Below are 20,988 nucleotides of genomic sequence, written 5' to 3'. Positions count from 1 at the left end.
CGTTAAAAACATATAGTATATGCTTTGTATGGCTATATTACGATTCTACTGCATTTATCTTTCACCTTTTTGGTCTAAATTTAGATACATGTAAAGAATAAAATATGCCTACAAAAGAATGTTTATCGAATCAATGAGAAGTGGGTTTACGATATACATTATTGTTCTATCAATAGGCTTTATTTAGACCAGCATTGCTCCCGTCCAGCTTCGGTGAATTTGGATAAGCAGTTGACATCAGCACCAGACAGATGCATGAGGTTCAACAGAAATTACCTGGTGGATTATATAACACAATTTCCAAGAAAGCCTACAGTAGGTTCCTGACAGACATTGTTAGCCCTGATAACATATGTATAACCACTGGCGTACTGGTAGCGCCCCCAAATGAAATTAAACCATGACTTATTTTCAATAGACCTTTTCGTAGTTAGCACATGGGTCAAATTGACCCCAAATATCCACAAATCTTCTACTCATGGAGGAGTTCCACTAGTGTATTTTAGAATAATCAATGCTAAAGTCATTATTTGCTTCATGAAAACCTTTTGTTTGCCCTCTTGTACCGTGTTTGATAAAAGACACATTTGATTCATTGCCATTTATTACTGTTATTTGACTTCGCAAGTAAAAAATTAATCCTTGAACCACTATCATATTTTCATGAAAACCATAGAACTTTAATTTACGAATGAGTATATCGTGAGATACCATATCGAACGCTTTTTCGAGATCGAGTGACACTATACCGACGACATTACCAGTGTCGACGGCTGACCTAATATGTTCAATTAAATCTATTAATGCAAACGTGGTCGAATACTTAGGGCGAAATCCGGACCACCGTCTTTGTGCATTGTGCAGCAACTAAGCATATACAACGTCTCACGTCGTCACAGATCACTTTTCTCTAACTTCTAACCAATCAGAAGAATTCATTTTTTTCTCCAGGAAATGCCGGTGGACATTAAAGCGCCAAATGTGGTTCTTAAATTGCAAAAGATCCCTACTCTTGGAGGGGGGAGGAGAGAGCAATCTTACGTTTTAGTACTCCCGGAAATGTCTGAAAATGCGTGTAATGTGGTTCTAAAATTGCAAATGATTTCTACTCTTGGAGGGGGTCAGAACCTCCTCCCAGACCCACCCCTGCTAGGTCGCCCCGCTCCCTCGCCGCTAAAGCCTCACTATGTCACCTCATCGATTTACATATATTTCAACCCATGCCATTTTGTGCCCCCCACCCAGTAAGAAATTCCTGGTTCCGCCACTAATGCCCATACCCCTTGAGCTTCGAGGGCTCTGCCCCTTGACCCCCGCCGGGGCTTTGCCCCTAGACCCTCTTTGAAAAAACGTTCATCAGGGTCTGCATGGTCTGCCAACCCCCCCCCCCCCCCCAATAAAAACAAAAAAATGTTTTTGCTCATTACGCCACTGTGTACAACCCAAAGCGTTTCTGGTGTTTCATAAAAAGCAAGCGATGCGATGCTTCAGGTCTGGCTCCATTGAAATCATGTAATGGAATGACTTACTCAGACAGCCTCTCAAAGGCGAACATCCTAAGTCATCAGTGTTCATCCATCTTCAACTGCAATGAAGCTATGACTAGTCGGAGAGACAAAATACCACTCCTATACCCAACCATGGATCACATTACACATCTCCACCAAGGGTTCTGAAGATCCTGTCTGAGCTTGATGTTCATAAAGCCACTGGTCCTGACAGAATCCCAGCCGGATTTCTGAAGGCACTCGCCACCGAAATGACACATGTGTTCACTCGATTCTTCCAAACCTCCATTAATTTAACCAGAGTGTCAATAAAAGATGGCTAATATTGCTCCCATCTTCAAGAAAGGTAACCGTAGCAACCCAGATAACTACAGACCTATCTCTCTGACGTCAGTGACCTGTGCATTGCTGGAGCATATCGTTCTTAGCAGCATCATGACCTACCTTGGAGACCACAACATCCTGTCTGATGCACATCATGGCTTTCGAAAGAAACGACCCTGCATCTCCAAGCCCACCCTTGCTGTCCAGACTCGGACCCCGCCAAAGCCATTGATGACATTGAACAATCGGACATGGCACTCCTTGATTTCTCCAAAGTATTTGATAAGGTTCCCTATGGGGTACTATTTGTATATTCTAAATCATAAAGCCTGTATAGCACTATTTTATATTGTCAAGTGTTTCATTTGTTCATAATAAATAAGCAATTAATGTTTCCCTTTTTTTTTTTTATAAATTGATTGATTTCAAAAACTGAGGATACCTTCTTTTAAGTTCTACCTGTATGTAAAGTATTCATTTTAACTTTGTTCATTTGATTTCAGTTTTTACTTATATATTGTAGGTTAAATGACATCTGAGTTTGTTTTATGAATAAGCATCTGACCATGACAAGTCATCTTAATAGCATAGAATTAAAATAAATAGGACTTAAATCGTGCTTATCGAGTATGTTGTCATGCTCTTTATACCAGACTCATCATCACGATCATAAGCCATCGACAGTTCTTCATATATGAACTATAAATCGTGTTTCTAATTAAACCTAGAAGGATAGCGATCAGGAGAAAACATGATAGCTTGTCAAATATGAGAGTATTGATTGAGGGAAACAGGTTTTGATCTATTTATTACATTTACACAGGATTAATACTTTTTCATTATACACGCTACCACTGAACATTTCAAGAAGTAAAGGTCATTGACGTCATTCATCAATTGCCTTTTCTGTTGTCCTCATTACAAGTATGTTAAAAGTTATTTAGAAGTTTATAATTATTTATATTCATTTTAAAAAGCTTCAATGTAATCTTTGAAGTCTTTAAAATGCAAATAATCAACGAATTCATATCCAGATCATGTCAGAAGGTATTAAGAGTTTTATAAGCATTAAAAACAATGGCTAGTTCTTAGACAACTGAAGTTTCTTGATATAATCGAAGTGTTCTATGCTTTGTTAATATATATGAACAAGGTATACAGTTTATATTACGAAATCCATGCAAACTTATATTTTTTCATGAATAACGTCTGGAAAATATAAAAATCAAATGACATTTATATATCATTTGATTAAATAGATAACGTAATGAAATATTTACAAAAACATTCACGTTCTTGACCTGTAATGGATGGTTTTATTAAATGCTCTGCATGAATTATTCATGACTCATATTGCTCCGGTTGTCTCATTTTCGCTGGCTGGACGTATATAGCAGACGACAATCGGCGGATTAGACGACACTTGGTAGTGACTTTGTATGTGAGATTGCTTTGCTAAATATAAAAAAAAGAACATTTTCCATATCTTTAAACTATCATTAATATCTGATAATTAAACCGTTATTAAAATAAACCTACCAAACTACATTATACAATGAAATACTTGACTTAAAGTAGGGGAGTTTGATGTGGTTCACAATTGCACCCCTCTGTAAATGATCGAATAGTCCATGGTGATCATGAATATTCATGTTTTTGCTTACCTCGGCAAAATGTTTGATTTTACTAAATGGAAAAATTACGGGGGGGGGGGGGGGTTGGATGAAATGGACATAATGAACTAAGCAGAAGTGATATGTGAAAATTCATGCTTCTTATCCTTTGTGTGCTTGACCTATAATCTTACAATCGCTTGGCAAACTGAGTCCAAAGTTCGACTTGTTTCACATGTGTTATATAGGCAACGGCGAGCTTGCAACCTATTTTTATCAAATTACGGTGGGTGAACTTTCAAAAGTCAATGGGACATGATGGTCCCAATGAAAGAGCTAGTGATAACGTACGTCGGGTGGATGTGCTTTTCGTTTAAACAAAAAATGAATTTTTAGCGATTTTGGGGGTAAAATTCCATTGGCTTACATGTTAGGCTGCCGACTCCGACGATAGGGGGGCGTTGTCAAATGAGACTAAACGGAGCTATATGTTGGATTCATTGACCAATCACAATGGCCATTTCCCAGTTGATTTCGTTAGTTATACGTTCATTATGAAAAGGTAAAAGACGTAAACTGGTTTTGCGTATAAGATGAACATATAAATGATCAATACAAAATATCACATCCAAATCTATTTTACATGCAAAATTACAATAAAATAGGAAGCATTTGATGACTCGAGCTAACAATTGTAAGTGAGATAATTGGACTTTCCAGAGAATTCCAGTCGGAAACAAGGGTTAACATAAGAAATCCAAACCAGATTACTAAAGGCCACTTGGCTGGGCCACTCGCTCTGGCGTTTAGTCGCCCAGCGTCTATCAGACATGACGCCTTGGTTTGGAAGACGACACTGTGCTGTCCATACGGTGCCATTTCACTCCGCCATGTGGTTGGAAAGGTTGATACACTCAGTCTTTAGTCCCTGAGGCTGATGTAATTCTTGCATCCATCAATCGGTTTGTTGGTGACCTGACTCACAATGATATGACGCTGAGATTGCTCCAGTCTAAAGTCGAAACTCTGCAACAGTTTTGCCAATATCACCTTTGCTTCAATCTGCAAAATCAAAAACAGTTAGTCAATAGCGAAGGGTTTAGAGCAGTAGAAGTAGTAATAATGTAGTAGTAGTAGTAGTAGTAGTAGTATTAGAATTAACAACAGCAGCAGTAATAGTAGTAGTAGTAACAGTAAAGTAGTAGTAGTAGTAGTAGTATGAGTAGTAGAAGTAGGAGTAGTAGTAGTAGTAGTAGTATTAATAGTAGTAGTACTAGTTTACCTTTTAGTAGCAGTGGTAGACTAGTAGTAGCAACAACAGCAGTATTGATATTATAATTAGTAGTAGTGGTAGTAGTATTAGTAGTAAAAGTAGTACGAGTTGAAGTTACGAAGTAAAACTACTTTAAAAAATATCATAGTTATAAAAATAATAACTGTTGCTTAATACTAGCAAAAGTAACAGTACATTGTTTGCACTAAACACTTGACGAGTAAATTTATAAAACATAAACGACTTTAAATGTTTGTTTGTTATGATACTGAAGAAGATTAATGACTTGTGATATTTAATACTATATTGCCATTTGACTAGTATGTAGAGAGAGAGAGAGAGGGGGGGGGGGAAGACTTACTAGAGCTAATTGCTGTCCGATACAGTTCCGTTGCCCAATTGCAAAGGGAAAGTATGCAAAGAAGTGCCTCGGCCTGAAAAGATATTATACAAATATGATCTTCCACGTATAATGTATCGTTAGTTATGAGAAGAATGAATTATGATAATAATAATGATGACGACGATGATGGTGATAACAATAATGATAATATTAATAATAATAATAATAATAATAATAATAATAATAATAATAATAATAATAATAATATATAATAATAATAATAATAATAATAATAACAATGATAATGATGATAATGATGATGATGATGATAATAATAATAAGAAGAAGAATAAATATAAAATAATGATAATTAGTATTTAATGGGTGTTTGCAACTTTACTTATTATCTGTGAACGCTGAATAAAGCTGATGGAGATACGAATACATTTGCGTAATTACAGGGAACATGGGGAAAATTGCACCCCTTCCACCATCAAATGAATAAGACTAAAGGGAAGAAGGGGGAGAAAAAAGAGAAAGGGAAAATGAGAAGGGGCAAAGGACAATAAAAGAAGAAACCTGGACCACCCCCCCCCCCACATATCTCCCCCTAATTTATTTCCGAGTTAAACAGGTGCCCCCAATTGTTCTAGTGCATGCCTCCTTAACGGTTGGACTCAATGGTTTCAATGAGGAACCATATTCAAGGGAAATAAATATATGGTCTTTATAGATAAGTGATCGCTAAATCAGGTTTGACTGTACTATTCCAAGGGCGACGGGGGTAAAACGAAATCTGGCAAAACCTACCCTGATTAATTCGAATTAACATTAGTGTAATCGGTAGCATTTCTTTTTCTTAAATGAAGCTCATACATGCACACGCATTATCAAACTAGGGCCGTACTTACAAAGAATTCGAGTGGCTCATGTGAGCTTATAAGGTCATGATAGTCAATATACTCACGTTTCATCAGTTGGAATAAATCGATCAGGATTGAATAGAAGAGGATCATCGAAATACTCTTCCAATCGTGACGTCAGGTAGGACAAGAACTGCATCGAGAAAGTCATGTCATAAGAATTTAAAACAAAATAGCTTTCCAAAGTCATAAGATACAATTAATCTTACGTTATGTTAATCTTGGAATGGCATTTTCAAAGAATATAATAAAGCTAATACTAAATGTTTAGAAATGCAAATAGACGTTGATCTACAAAAAGACCTTCGGAAGGAATTCGTAGCAGCTGACTAATGACGAAATAAAAGTAGGCAGAATTGTCGTCCCAACCGTTTCAAAATGTTAAATTTATCTCCATTTTTAACCTGAGCTCAACCGTTGGAACAAATCATCCGCAAATCCGTTTCCCACACAAAGTATTAGAAGGTAAACATGAAACATAAGTAAATTCATAATGCTCAGTAACGCTGTATAACATCTGTAATGAATTAGATAGTCAAGTATGTATATTTCAAAATATATTTGGGAGGATTTTTTAGGCTATGTCACTGACGAGCATACGCTAGATCTTAACAGTTACCCATTTGAATAATGTCCTTGGCAAGGCATTAATTTACATTTGACATTCGATACCCAAGAGAGAAATGGGGACCTGTTAGGATGACGAAAGCATTCAATGCTTTAAACACCAATTTGGTGTTAGTAATTGTCTATGCCCTGACGGTGACCATAATTATGGAAGGAATGCTCCCAAGGGTGTGGAGATGGTGCACATTGTGCGTGAATGAATCCGATGACCAGGGGTTATAATATCTGTAAAGCGCTTAGAGACGGTATTCCGTATCAGGCGTTATATAAATCCAGATTATTATTATTATTATTATTATTTAATATCTGGGTAGAGAGAAGCAACCGAAATAAAATGCTTTGTGACTATACCTACCAGTACAGATGCCCCCTTTGGGATGACGTAACCACACGATTGAACATCAGAAGCAAGCTCACGGCTTGCACCACTTACAGGTGGGTTAAGGCGCATTGTTTCTTTAAAAACCTACGAAAAAGAATGAAATGTTAAAATGTGGACATTTTATTTTACTGGAAATGACACGTGGCCTTTAACAAAAAAATATGTATTCCTTTCTTGATTTCTTCACTCATGTATTTGAATAAAATACAAACAGGCTACCAGAGGTCCTGTGTGATATAAACAAATAAATGACTATATATATATATATATATATATAATTATACAGTACATGCGGTGATATAAACTATGGGAAACCCTTAGACTTACGACGATGGGGTGATAAAACATATCTTAGCTCTCTTAAAATCAACCTGCATGAATTTACATGAATTTCCTTTTGATTTTCACCTTCACAGAATGATGTAGAAGAAGTAAAAAGGGAAAAAGTAGCATTTAGATGTTTGTTTATTAAACAGTAACTCCTATCTACTTAAGAAAATCATAATCATTTTCATAATCATATCATCTTAATGTTGCAACGTAACAATATTTATGGATTATCTTGAAACACTGAGTTATTAGGAAATATTCCTATTTGGGTTTAGTAATTATTCAATGGAATACTTTATATATTTATTTATTTGTTTATGTATTAGTTTGTTTGTTTACCAATTCATGAATTAATTAATCTATGATTTTCTTAATTTATTTATCGATTCATTTATCATTTTTTTATCATTTTTTTCTTTATACATGTATTTTTGTTTGTTTCTTCAACAGGAAGACACTATCTTCAGCCAACGGTTGTTCTCCGCCATGCCCTATGTACTACCTACCCTAGACATGTATTCCAATTTCGTGAGATCCGAGTGCTCAATAATCGATTTACTTCCGAGGACTTCGTCTACTTCATCTTTTAGTCTAGTAAAAAAAAACGGAATACATAACAGGAAACGATTACTATCATGGTTAGCAAACTCACACAAGTTATACAAAAACAGTTGGATTTGAGTTGTATATTACATTCTCTTTTGCTTCTTTCCAGGTTTATATTGAGCTCTCGTTTCCATCGATATTATTTTCCCTCTTTGTATTTTGCTATCCCTCCTTTATATTTTATTTTCACTGTGATTAAAACACAATTAGTATGATTAAAGTCCCTAAATTCTGATTTTAATTCCCTGTAAATCTAAAGTTGCACATATGGTACCTCTAAATGACGTCAACAAAACTTTTATAACATGACGCGTGGGATTTGCTAAGATATATTTTCTCCTGCCTATTCCAGTCATACTTGGTAATAATTGGTCAATTGATTTGTATCGATGCTAGAAACGTGATCGCAAAGACTTTCAAAAAATCAAGTTAAAGTGACTCGGTAACATTGCCTCAGAATCTGAAACAAAATCCTGGATTTAGCTCATGCTGCAATCATAATTATAAACCTTAAGGTCAGTCTGGAATCCCATGACTTTTACAAGCCGATCGCCTGTCTGATTAACAAGCTATTTATGATTGGAATTCTAAAATTCAAAAAACCGTTTCCCAACGTTTTTTTTTATTACATCACAGTCTATTGGGGAAAACAAGTATGGTAAAACCGGTCACTCAAAGATTTTTATTTTTTGAGGCACTTTATGATCATTTTGAAGCGCAATTTTTGTTTAGGGCTTCATTATTACACCATATCACAGCTGTAGGAACATCAACGAACCAATATCTCAGCTTTTACTCTTATCACGGGAAGAAGAAACCTGGAAGACCTCATCTTACCTATACAGACCTACTCAAGAAGGATACGGGACTTGAACTGTCAGAGGTAAAAGCAGCCATGCTGGACAGGAATGTGTGGAAGGCCATCACAGCTCGGGCAGTTGACCCGACTTAAGCAAGTAAGCAAGTAAGCATATCACAGACACTGATAACATAGGGCCATGCAATGTTCGTACCACGTTATATTAGGGACTTTTAGATTTGCACGTCGACAGGTTTGACTTCAACGTGTGACGTCATTTTAAGGCACTGCGCATGCGTCACGTCGTCTCAGTCGGCGATCGAGAATGCGTAAACATTGATTTTCCTACATCTAGTACGGTACTAGTATATGCCGCGTGCGCATAAAATATACAGTTCCTCAGGTAGACAAAGGAACATCCCTTCCCTGCTATTATGTAAAAATGTGTAGAACAGGTGTCACATGCATATTCACCTGTTCTATACATTTTTACATAATAGCAGTGAAGGGATGTTCTACCACAGCAATTGTTGAGGGTAGAATATGGAACTGTATATTTTGTCCTCTTTCTTTGTTCGTCATGTTCATAGTGTTACTTCCTGCATGCATGTATATCGCCGAGTGCAATCTAAAAGATTTCTTGTAGTCAACATGGGCAGTTGAGTACGTTGACACGCATGACCAGTCGGCGTTCGTCGAATTCTCGTCCACTCAATCTAAAAGTCCCTAATATTGTCATGTTCGCGCCTTCCAGTAGGTGACACACGAGGCTATTGAAATGGCCTCAGTTTTATTTAATGAAAGTCTTCGCAATCGTGTTTGTTTCCATGCAGATTATAAAATACAATTGTAGGTTGTTATTTACCTCTTAGCCACGTCTTTGTGTCTTCCAATCTCCAGTAAGGTAAATGCAAGGAGATTGCTCGTTGTTTCTTGACCTTTGTATTGAACAACAATAAAGTTCAAGGTTATAACCATATTACGTATCAAATTATTATGACAAAGGGGATGTTTAATAGCCTACATGACATTCATATATGAGGTTATAAAGACTCCCTGTTTGTTTGGGGCTATTGTACCAGTCTTTTCAGAAGTATCGACCCCCATAAGTGTAGCCATTCAGCATCCATGCCCTTTGGACCTTTGGAGAGGGGAAAAGGGTATCACCAGTGTCATGAGGGGGCCAAATGTCCTCTTCCCCGAAAATATATTTGGAAGTTTGTGATTCTAACATTCCATCGGAAAAGTGAAATAAGGAAAGTGGAACCTTTTTTTATAGAAAGAACAATGTTTTAACATACTCCTTATAACAAGGGAATTATTACGGTCGCACTTTTGATTTTGTGTTCATATTATTATTTTTAGCCCTCATACAATGAAGTAATTTTGCTTGGTCAAAATGAGTTTGCAATATAAACGAGATTCAACTGTACATTGGTTAATTTGTTTAGCTTAGGTACTGGTTTATCAATTTTGTTCAATTTGATGGTGAATTCTCATGGTGGGCTGTCCCTACCTTCCTCCCCAACATGAAACAAAAACATAGCTACGCCAATGTGCATTGATGTGCCTTGTATGTTATACATAAGGAAAGAATTTAATTTAATTTTTACGCATAGGCTATGTCTATATAATATGAAGAAAAATATCTTTGTGATATTGACCCCATTTGTGTATGTTAACCCTCCATTACTTCGACCAGTTCCATCTTGATTATAATCATCACAACTAATCCTTGAAAGAATCTTTATACTAAGAGACGAATCAATGTATTACTAGCTAACCAGCTACGAAAAATGTCCCGAACTCGTCGATCAAATCTGCCGTTTCAATCTTCTCGCCATTCCCGACATCGTCCTCTGCTTGCAAAATACATGTCAGGATGTCCTTCGGCAACTCCTCGCCTTTCTTCTTTGCCTCTCTTCTCTTTTCGATGCAATCCTGGCCAATGTTTCGTACCAGTTTGACGGCGTCGCGCACCGATCGGCGATATTGGCGTGCTTTGCTGCGAGGATCAACCTATAATTTGTAAAATATTGATGATAACGTGTGTGATATGCCTGTGAAGGCGTGTGCAATAACTTTTTTGCAATGTATTACGTGACTAAAGTAGTACGAAAAGACTCGTCCAGAACTAAAATGCATAATTGTTGAAAAATCATATTTTTATGCCATTACAGTAAAGTAAGACACAAACCTAGTAATTATTCTGCCTTGATTAAACTTAATAATACTAAAAAAAAACATTATTGAGACAAGTCAAATCACAAGTTTTTATATACGAATGTCATTAAAATTTGTATACATTTCAAATGTATATTTACATGTGTTTATATGAATAAAAAGATACAATAAACAGCAACTAATACAATTCAAAAAATAAAAAATAGTTTAAAAAAAGGGTTATATACAACGATTTCGTTCAAAAATTCACCAGTCTGCTACCCTGATTTTTAGCTATCTTTAATAGCATTTGTTTTGATTTTCCTTGAAAAGACTGCTGAAAAAGCATACCATTAAGAGGGGGTTCTTAAATGTAGCGTCCATGCCTTGAAGTGCTAGCGCAATCGCCGACGGAAAGGGACAGTCAGAATTTTCGACGGCGTTAATATCCATGTCAAAGCCGACCTTTAGCAAAGAGAATTAATATGAGAAAATGGGAACAGGATCATTAACGTTATGTGTATTATCAATGATAACAAAACAGAAATATGAACTCATATGCATACAATAAATTCGTCGTATTATGCAGTTGTATCAAGGAAGGTTAGCCTTCTTTCAATGATCCGAGAGACAATGAAGGGAGAGAGAGAGAGAGACAGAGTGGGAGAGAGAGAGAGAGAGAGAGTGGGGGGAGAGGGAGAGAGAGAGAGAGGGGGGGGGGGAAGCGAGAATAGAGAGTGGGTGTGGTTGATAAGAAAGGGGAGGGAAACAGTGTTACCTTTGCAATGACATCCAGAGTGACATTATTGAAATGCTCCAACATTCTAACAAGCGTTTTGTCGTCGGCTAGGGGCATGAGATGATCTCGAAGACGGGTCGCACTCTCGTCGAAATGGTCCATCATTTGCATTAGATACCTGATAGGAATATATTTGGAAGCGTTAACTAATTTTTTTTCTGTTCACCCTTCTGTTCATCCTCTTCTTTCTCCTTCGACAACATTACCATCACTAACGTCATCACTATCATCATCATCATCATCATCATCATCATCATCATCATCATCATCAGTAGCAGCAGCACTGTCACATCCTCTTCTTCTCCTTTTTCTTTTTCTTCAGCTTTATCTTTTTCCTTCTTTTTCTTCTACGTCTTCCTCTTCTTCTTCTCTACTACTACTACTACTAATACTATTACTATTAATACTACTACTATTACTATTACTACTACTACTTCTACTTCTACTACTACTACTACAACTACTACTACTACTACTACTACTACTACTACTACTACTTCTATTACTACTACTACTACTACTACTACTACTACTACTTCTATTACTACTACTACTACTTCTACTACTACTACTACTGCTTTTTCTACTATTACTACCACTACTACTTATATTACTACCACTACTACCTTTATAACTACTACTGCTTTTACTACTAAATCTACGACTACAACTATAACAACTTGTAGGCCTACTACTGCTACTTTTACTACTACTACTGCTGCTAGTAGTCTTATTATTATTAACAATACTAATATAACTACGCATTCGACTACTACTTCTACTACTACTACTACTACTACTACTACTACTACTAATAATAATAATAATGATAATATTGAACATTTATAATGCATCATGTCTGTCAAAAATGACACTCCTGGCTCATTTATGTGACCATTGTATAATTGTGGGCATACGACCATCAAGTGATTCAAGAAAGAAGGTAAAATGCCCATAAATTAAAGTTAAACATACTTCAGGGCATAATTTTTCAATAATAGAATTACAATAAAAAAAATTAAAAACCTAAAAGCGTGGTTACGTAAGCTTGATACACAGGTATGAATTGAAACATATAGGATATACTGTCGTTAATATCCAATACAATGCATATTAAAGTAATAAAAGTTATATAAGGGTAGTACAATGTAAGACATAATTAAACAAACTATTACTACTCCTACTATTACGACTGCTACTACGATAACGATTACGACTGATGCTGCTGCTTCTTCTACTACAACTACGACTAAGACTTCTACTACTACTGCTGCTTATGCGACTAAGTTTACGACTGACACTACCACCACCACTACTACTACTTCTACTACTACTAATACTCGACTACTATTTATATTTTCATTCATCGTCTTCTTTTCCTCTCTCTTTTTGTTTCTTGATTTTTTTTTCTCGCTTTTTCCTTCTTGATTTTCATCTTCTCCATTCTCTCTTCAACGTTTAACTTTACTTCTTTTATCTCCATTTTCTTCACCCTTTTTAACTTGTTGCTGCCCAATTATATGACACACATGAAGTACTGTAAGTTAACTTATACGTGTTGATTCAAGTAATAGGTGTCTCCTGCCTGTAAATTGAGATAAATATTGAGTTTAAAAAATTGCACTACTTCACACATGTTAGTAAAACATTGAACACCTAACACAAAACACAAAATAATGAACTTCTGGACCCGTTTCATAAAATTTCTTATCAGTAGAAGATGCTTAAATTCTGTGACAAATTTGCTCTCAGCCAATCAAATGCAATGATTTCAGTAGCTTTTAACAGTGATTGACACTTGCTATTGAAAACAAACTTTGTGAAATAGGGCCCTGATTTATGAACTTGGAATTACTCACTTGCGGTTGAAGGCAGGGTTTAGCAATGCTCGGCGAGTATGCCACTTCTCGTGGTTAACTTGTGAGACGAGCCCCAATCCCAAAAATCTCTGACCAAACACAGAGTAGAAGAAATCATACAAGGCACGAGGCTTGAGATGGCGGCTGTCCAGGCAAACTTTCTGATGTTTAAAGAAATTAATTATAATAATAATGAATATTATTAACCTTTATATTCTATTCATTTAGTCTTTCTTTTACCAGGGTGGCTTCACCAGTGCTTTTGACACTGCCTGAAAAGAATGCCCTCTACATGAACAAAATCCATATAGACAATGTCATAAAAGATACATCTAACATTACCAACAAAAAACACCAAAACAAATGAACACAATAAAACAATTAACCTAGTCATAATATCAGAGAAATATAACTAACTATGACTATAGTGAGTCAGGGGGGGGGGGTCAATCCTTTTTAAAATGTGGGGGGACGATGGAGTAAAATATGAAGAGGCGTCGGTTTGGAGTCGGTGGGGCGTTAATTTGGGTCGATGGGGCGTCTGTATGACGATGTGACGAGAATCGATCAGTTTGTAGATTGTTGTTAGACTCGTAATCGTATAATGTTTCTATCATTATTTCACATTTGATTTTCATTTCACTATTTAAAAAAACATTTAAAGATAAAGTTGAGTTCTGGTCATGCGATTGCATTATAAAAGAAAAGGTGTGGAATGAATCTGAAAAAGTTGACCATGTAGCATGTAAGTATTGGTGTGTACTGCAAGGTTCTGGAGTCATCAAAATCATAATAAATTTGGCCCAGTCTTGGTAAAGTAACAAGCACTGTACACAGAAAGATGTATATGGGACTACACAAATGGTTTCGGGGCTACTAACCTTGATTTCCTTATCTTGCTATGCTCATTACTCAGTCAGTATACATTTTCTACCAAAATTGTTTGGCAGATGACATTTATTGGTAATCTTGAACATTCAGTGTAAGTTTCGTTTGATTCTGTAAGAATTAATTTTATTTTTTTATTAGAACTCAAGTTTATCTTTAAATTTTAAACCATATTAACTCCACCAAATTACAGTATAAATATATCCTATGACTATGATAAAATTGCAATGTTTATAAAAATAGATTTATTACCTTGACTGTTGGAGGGTTAGAGCATATGACCATTGGCTGTAATATGAATCGTATACAGTAGACTGGTCCAAGATCTCTCATCCTTTCAAAGAAATATCAAATAATTCATAATAGTTATTAGTTTATGTTGTCACAATTACAAAACGGAGTTATAACTTTTTTCATATCTAGGTTCGCCATAGCGATTAGCCTAGCCGCGCCGTAGCCATGCCGTAGAGCGGTTCCATGGGGACCGTACGTCGGGCGTACGGTAGCCTTGCGTTTTATATACTCCAGGGGTGAAGTGGTAGCATCAGTCTGGCCGCACGGTCGCCGTACGGTCACCCTTCGGGCGCCTTGCATGCGCCTTGCGGCTACCGTACGTCTACATTGCGTATACTCTGCGTCTTCCTTGCGTCTACCTTAGTATTTGTCAAAAAGCTACGGCCGCCGCAGGGACGCCCTAAGGTGACCGTTCGTCATCACTTCAAAGGCCGTACGGCAGTCGTAGATTGTATGTCTCCACACATTCAAAATACGCCGTGCGGCTCCCCTAACATAATTATGTGACCGCTTCCGTATGTGACCGTGGGAATGCTGCGGCGTTCCTTTAATTGCTATTGGCCGTAGATATTTTAGACCGCACGGCCGCCGCGGCAAATGTGACCTAGGCATAAGCGTATCAAGTAAGACAATTACCTCCCTTTACTCCCCGAGTACAATTACCCCCCCCCCCCCCCCCCCGTTCATTAAAGGGGAAGTACACCCTGATAATAAATTGGTTTTAATAATAGCAGAATTTTCGGGGGTAATTGTCCTCGGGGGGGGGGGGTGGGCTGATTGTCCAAAGGGGTAATTTTCCGGGGGGTTAATTGTCCCTTGGGTAATTGGTCGGGGGGTGATTGTTCAGGGGGCTATTATCCTCGGACCCCTAAACATACTATCTTTAAAATTACAATATTTAAACATAATATCTTTAAATTTATGTTTAAACTTACCATCTTTAACCTTATCGTCTATAAACTTACCATCGTTAAACTTATCGGCCCGAATTTACAAAGGAGGTTTGTCGACAAACCTAGGTTTATGTGCGTCATATGACGCGTTTCGGTGCGTTTCAGACCAAGGTTCAGACAAATCTAAAACGCGTCAAAACGCGTCAAAACTCGTCATACGACGCACAGTAACATAGGTTTGTTTACAAACCTCCTTTGTGAATTCGGGCCATCATCTTTAAACTTGCTATCTTTAAATTTTCCATCTTTAAACTTACCATTGATGCATTAGAGTCAGCGTTTGCATATCCATCTTCTTTGAAACAGCATTAATGTGAGACAAGTGACCAAAGAAGAAACTAAATTAAGAAAAAATAGAAACAGGATTCAAAACAATTGCATAATTTCTTCCAACATTATTATTTTAACAAGTTTTAGTTTTACAGCGAAGTATTTCAGTAACTATTTAATTAATAGCTGCTACACAAGAACGTTTACACTAAATTGATGTTGTTTTATTGTCTTCGAAATGTTTTCTCAATTTGAACTACATAGAAAGTGGTTACTGTCTATTTTTGACATAAGCTTATTTATTAAATCTTCATTCTGGCGATTTTTTAATCAATATTCAAATCTCTGTGTCACTTTACTTTATAAGCATTGCATCATTAGTCTATGGAATACCGCATTGTAATTTCTTTAAAAAAATAAAGTGAAATTGAATTGATCAATAGTTAACCATTCACTTATAGATATAATTTGATGTTAATATATATAGCATCTCATTACATACACTGTAGGAATATTGAAGGGAATGAAATGAGTCTTTCCATATTAATTTGAGACTTGTGACTGGACATTATAACCCAAACCATGAAGTCCAAATTTGAATAAATCATTATTAAAAGCTGAATAAATATTTCGATGTGATAAGTTCTTCACACCATTACTGTATGCGTCAAAATTCTGATATGAAATATACTCGTTTATACAAACTGTTATATATATGTTATATATTTATTCATGAATATATTTATACAAACTTAGTATTTTATTCAATATCTGTGTTAGTGCACTGAGAAGGTAATTTCAACGCTTTAAGTCAAAAATTATTCGATACCAAGCAAACTGTCGTCGTTGTTTTTTTAATAATACAAACCGTCAACATGATTTTGATTCGCTTGGGATTATAATCAATTTTGTTATTTTTGTCATAATTTAAAAACTAAAAATTCCAGTTGCTACATCTTGTATTCACTTACATGTACATGTAGAATGAACATCATATTATGAAACGACATGACAAATGTAGCTACACCGAAAATTCATATACTCTGACAAGCAACAAAATTACACACGCATGTAGAACAGCATAATTTAAAGGCATCGTTTAACAATGTTAAATCTTAGACGCACGGCCCTACGTGCTGCAAGTGTCTGTGATATGGTGTAATATTGAAGCCCTAAATTTATCGCGCTTTATATATAATGATCAGGAAATTAAAAATCCTTGAGTAACCGGTTTTATCATACTCGTTTTTCCAATAGACTGTAGTGTTATGAAAACCGTTTGGCAAACGCAAAATTTGGTTATGATGTTCAATCATAAATATCTTGAAAATCAGACATGCGATCGGCTTTTAAAAGTCATGAAGTTCATGACTGACCTAAAGGTTTATAATTATCATTGAGCATGAGCTAAATCCAGGATTTTGTTTCAGAATCTGAGGCAAAGTTACCGGATCTCTTCAATAGAAGCGCCTAGAGAATATCTTGATATGGAGGGGAAGTGGAGTATTGTGGAGGGGAAGTGGAGTATTGTGCAGGCGGGAAAGGGAGGAGCTAAAACATTCTTTCTGCTTTTTATGCCAGAAGGATTTCGAAAAGTTCAAGAACTTACAGATTTGCCAACGGAGAGTTTGAAAGGGGTCACAGAGTCACAGGGTCATTACACATTCATACACTCACACCCACGGTATATATATATATATATAGCGGAGATATGTGCACAAACACACATATACATGTATATTGACATATATACATATATACATTATATGCTGTATATAATTATATACAGCGAGAGTAAAGGTTTTTTTTTAACAGAACGTTGCAGTGATTCATAATGTTAAAAGTACATACCAGTAGTGTAGAAATGATATATGACCATGTTATATTTAATATATAAATATGTTTATGTATGTATGTACTCAATATTTTGTATGTATGATATCCGGGTACATGTGTGTGCGTGTTCGTTAGTTTACGTTAGGGAGGTGTTACACTTCCCTGTTTACGTGTTAAAAAGTATGAATACAAAATATATGGTCTCATATCTTTTCTACACTAGCTACTGTTATATATATGCACCTTTCACGTCGTGAATTACCGCCGGCCGCCTGCGTACCACGATTCTGTTCAAGAAATCCCTCTACTCTCGCTGTAATGTACATGTATATACAATGTACACAATGGCAATAGGATAACAGCTAGGTCTTAAATATATTTTTACGGGTCATATTCTGGTCTGTTTACTAAAGGGAAGGGACCTGTGCTGATCATTATTCTGCTTCTAATATAAGTTTACATTATTTAAGCTCATTCCCAGATGAAGGAAAACCTACTACACTCCCTGCCATTTATACAACACACTACACTGAGCAAAACGGTAAACAGAAAGCGATCCATTGGTTCATAGTGCAGCTATATCAGCAACAAACATTAAAGTACGTTTGTTTATCAATTAATAACTATTAGCCTACCTTGTAGGTCGCGGGCAAGGCAAATGTCCATATTTCCTGTTAAATCGGTACAACAGCCACGAAAACACCACAAACGCAACACCAACGGTCGAAGTAATGACCAAGAGTGCATAGAGTAATATTCTAAACCCGGCATTCAGCTCCATTTTAGATTGTCTTTCCAGCAGCGCAGAGTCGGACCAGAGAGCATTCACTCAGTATATCTTGAGAATATGATGTTATGCCAGTATGTGGAGCGTATGAATGTACCTTACTGAGATCCGTGTGTTGAGTTATAACCGGCCCGTTCACCCGAGTCCAGTTGCGTTGATCCGTAGACATTTTTGCTTTTGTTCAAGAACGATGACAATAGCACAATAGGTGGAGAGTCGGCCCCATGCATGGTAACAATTTGATTTAAGGTATGAATTCATTTATCCGTGCGGTATGTGAGGATTCGGGGTACCACTAAACAAAACAAATTTTCTGTACAATTCTAAAAAAGGATTGACGAGCCAGCACTCACAATTGGCAGCACTCCGTCAGTTAAAACATTGAGGATAAGGGAGAAAAAGAATACCTAAATATTGGAATGATAAACTTTTCAAAAAATGTCCTTTTGAAAATTTGAATGCTAAAAATCAAACTCGCGTGTTGAATTTTTATTGAGTTCACTTAGGAATCATATGGTATTATTCCAAGAAAAACTGATTAAACCTATTTTCTTGCTCAAATCTGTCGAAGATGAAGAGGAGGAGGGGCTATATGTTAATTGATATTTAATGAACAAATTGGAAACATATGCGATCCTACAATATTCAGTGATCGTTGTCGCAGTTGAAATCGAGTCTAAAGTTATGAAATTGTGAACAATAAACTCTTTATGTTGTATACCTCCCTCTCAAGATCAAGATATTGATTAAGCTATAAAACAATGTTTCTTGACTCAAATCGACCAATTAGTCAATCCCGTTTGGAGATTTTCATGGTCACAGCTACCATTGTACGGCCGTAGGCGCTATTTGAAATTTATCATAATTTACCGGGAGCACCGGTAAATTTTTATATTAAACTTTTCCCGAAAGCAGAAGTGTTTTAGGGGCTAAATTGTCTAAGGGCATCCAAATATATCAACATTTTAAAGAATCACTATCCACCCATTTTTTTAAATTTCCCAAACTTTGTATTACCTTTAATAATTTTATTGTCTGACTGTCTTCAGCTCGGTATATATTTCAACTTTAGAACCAAACTCTCGAATAAAAAAAATAGAAGAAATGAGGCGGACCAACAGAAGGAAGGAGGAGGGACGAGAAATTAGACATTAAATCTATTTGGTGATGAAGTGTTATTTCTAGCATTATAAAATGCCATAAGTTTTCACTTGGTTGCAAAACTTAGATTCCCCAAAGTTGATATTTTCTCAGCCCCCCTCGAGAAATCGTACCCGTATGTTTTTTCACCTGCTGTTTATCTTTTAATGCGTGTCTCTTAATTTATACACATTGAGTAGGTTAATGAATTCTAGACTATATATAGCTTCGGTCACAACTTCCGATTGCTTTCACAACACTTCCCATCTTTCCGTTCAACGCAGATTAGGGGATTGGGTACTCCATTTTTGTCGAAGCCTTGGAATGAATTCATCCTTCTTACCCGATATAAATAGCAAAAAAAAAGAGTTTTGTGGGTGAGATTACCTGATTGTATTGTTTGTGAATCAGGCGTACCCTACACAAGCGTATGCTTACTGGCATCAGGCATCCTTTCTTGCTTGCCGGTGTAAATGTTTAAAAATAAAACAGACGCAAGCTCTGTAACAGTGGAAAACATTTCTTCCCTCGGATGGGCAATGAGCATTTTTTCTCTCGCTCAACGGGGGAAAGGGGGGGGGAAGGGGTAGTGTGTACTATTTTTTGTTTACAATTCCCCCCACCCCCTGCGTAATCGCCTGGCTGTGAGAGGCCCGACTGTTTTTATAGGCTCAAGTATAGAAACAGCTAGCCAGGCCTCGAATATTAAAGCAATCGGTATAATTTTTTTATTACCGAATTGACCCAAAAATCTACCAAGAATTATACCTTATCCCTTTCTTGAGTAAAGATTGGTTAAAACATCACAAAAAATCTGAGACACTGTCTGTACATCTTCGCTGGAAAGATGAATGAATGTTACAATCATTTGGGAATCGCAGACAAAAAGCACTGATGGTATCCGCGCTCGCATAATGTAAGTTTTAACACGTAAGCCATGGCATCTCATCAAAATGTTACTATTTTCACGGTACCCGGAATCTTGAGTTAATCTCACTCATGAACTATTGACCATTACTGGCATTGTTCGTTTCTTACTGCGGGAATGGCTAAAATCACGACTCTAATTTCGACCAATCAGATGGCTAGATTTCTAAAGAGATGTATATAAAAATATATGTTCAGCAATAAGCACTATTCAGTAATTAAATAAAACTCCGCCACCGCTACGTTCCCTTCTCCTGATGTTTACCGCAATGCCAAATTGTCAACTGCCCCTTGCTTCATAGGACAGTTGCTTCAACATATTTCAGAAGTTTATGGATAAATAA

The 20,988-nt window shown here is 36.4% G+C and overlaps 1 protein-coding gene across 1 annotated transcript; it reads right to left on the bottom strand.

The window, feature by feature from the left end:
- Positions 1 to 3,717: 3,717 nt before the first annotated feature.
- On the bottom strand, positions 3,718 to 19,116 carry LOC577488 (cholesterol 24-hydroxylase). Its single transcript, XM_777713.5, has 13 exons — positions 18,426 to 19,116; positions 15,942 to 16,022; positions 14,690 to 14,771; positions 13,550 to 13,710; positions 11,670 to 11,808; positions 11,243 to 11,356; positions 10,513 to 10,747; positions 9,594 to 9,666; positions 7,830 to 7,914; positions 6,967 to 7,077; positions 6,029 to 6,117; positions 5,080 to 5,152; positions 3,718 to 4,507 (listed from the first exon to the last, which is right to left on the bottom strand). Exons 1-13 carry the CDS (start codon positions 18,569 to 18,571, stop codon positions 4,367 to 4,369), a joined length of 1,530 nt encoding a protein of 509 aa, XP_782806.3. The 5' UTR covers positions 18,572 to 19,116; the 3' UTR covers positions 3,718 to 4,366.
- Between the last annotated feature and the right edge of the window lie 1,872 nt (positions 19,117 to 20,988).

Source organism: Strongylocentrotus purpuratus, unplaced genomic scaffold (genome assembly GCF_000002235.5).
Source record: "Strongylocentrotus purpuratus isolate Spur 01 unplaced genomic scaffold, Spur_5.0 spur5_scaffold_7, whole genome shotgun sequence".
In the NCBI taxonomy this organism is placed as follows: Eukaryota; Metazoa; Echinodermata; class Echinoidea; order Camarodonta; family Strongylocentrotidae; genus Strongylocentrotus; species Strongylocentrotus purpuratus.
This window is presented reverse-complemented; position numbering and strand designations above follow the sequence as displayed.

What these genes read in the sequence shown, in the direction of transcription:
- LOC577488 (XM_777713.5), bottom strand. Translation starts at nt 18,571, where the DNA reads ATGGAGCTGAATGCCGGGTTTAGAATATTACTCTATGCACTCTTGGTC. An exon ending in CTGACTCTAATGCATCAATG is followed by an intron (nt 14,772 to 15,941) that starts GTAAGTTTAAAG and finishes TTTCTTTGAAAG; the next exon opens with GATGAGAGATCTTGGACCAG. An exon ending in CGGGACATTTTTCGTAGCTG is followed by an intron (nt 9,667 to 10,512) that starts GTTAGCTAGTAA and finishes TTCAATACAAAG; the next exon opens with GTCAAGAAACAACGAGCAAT.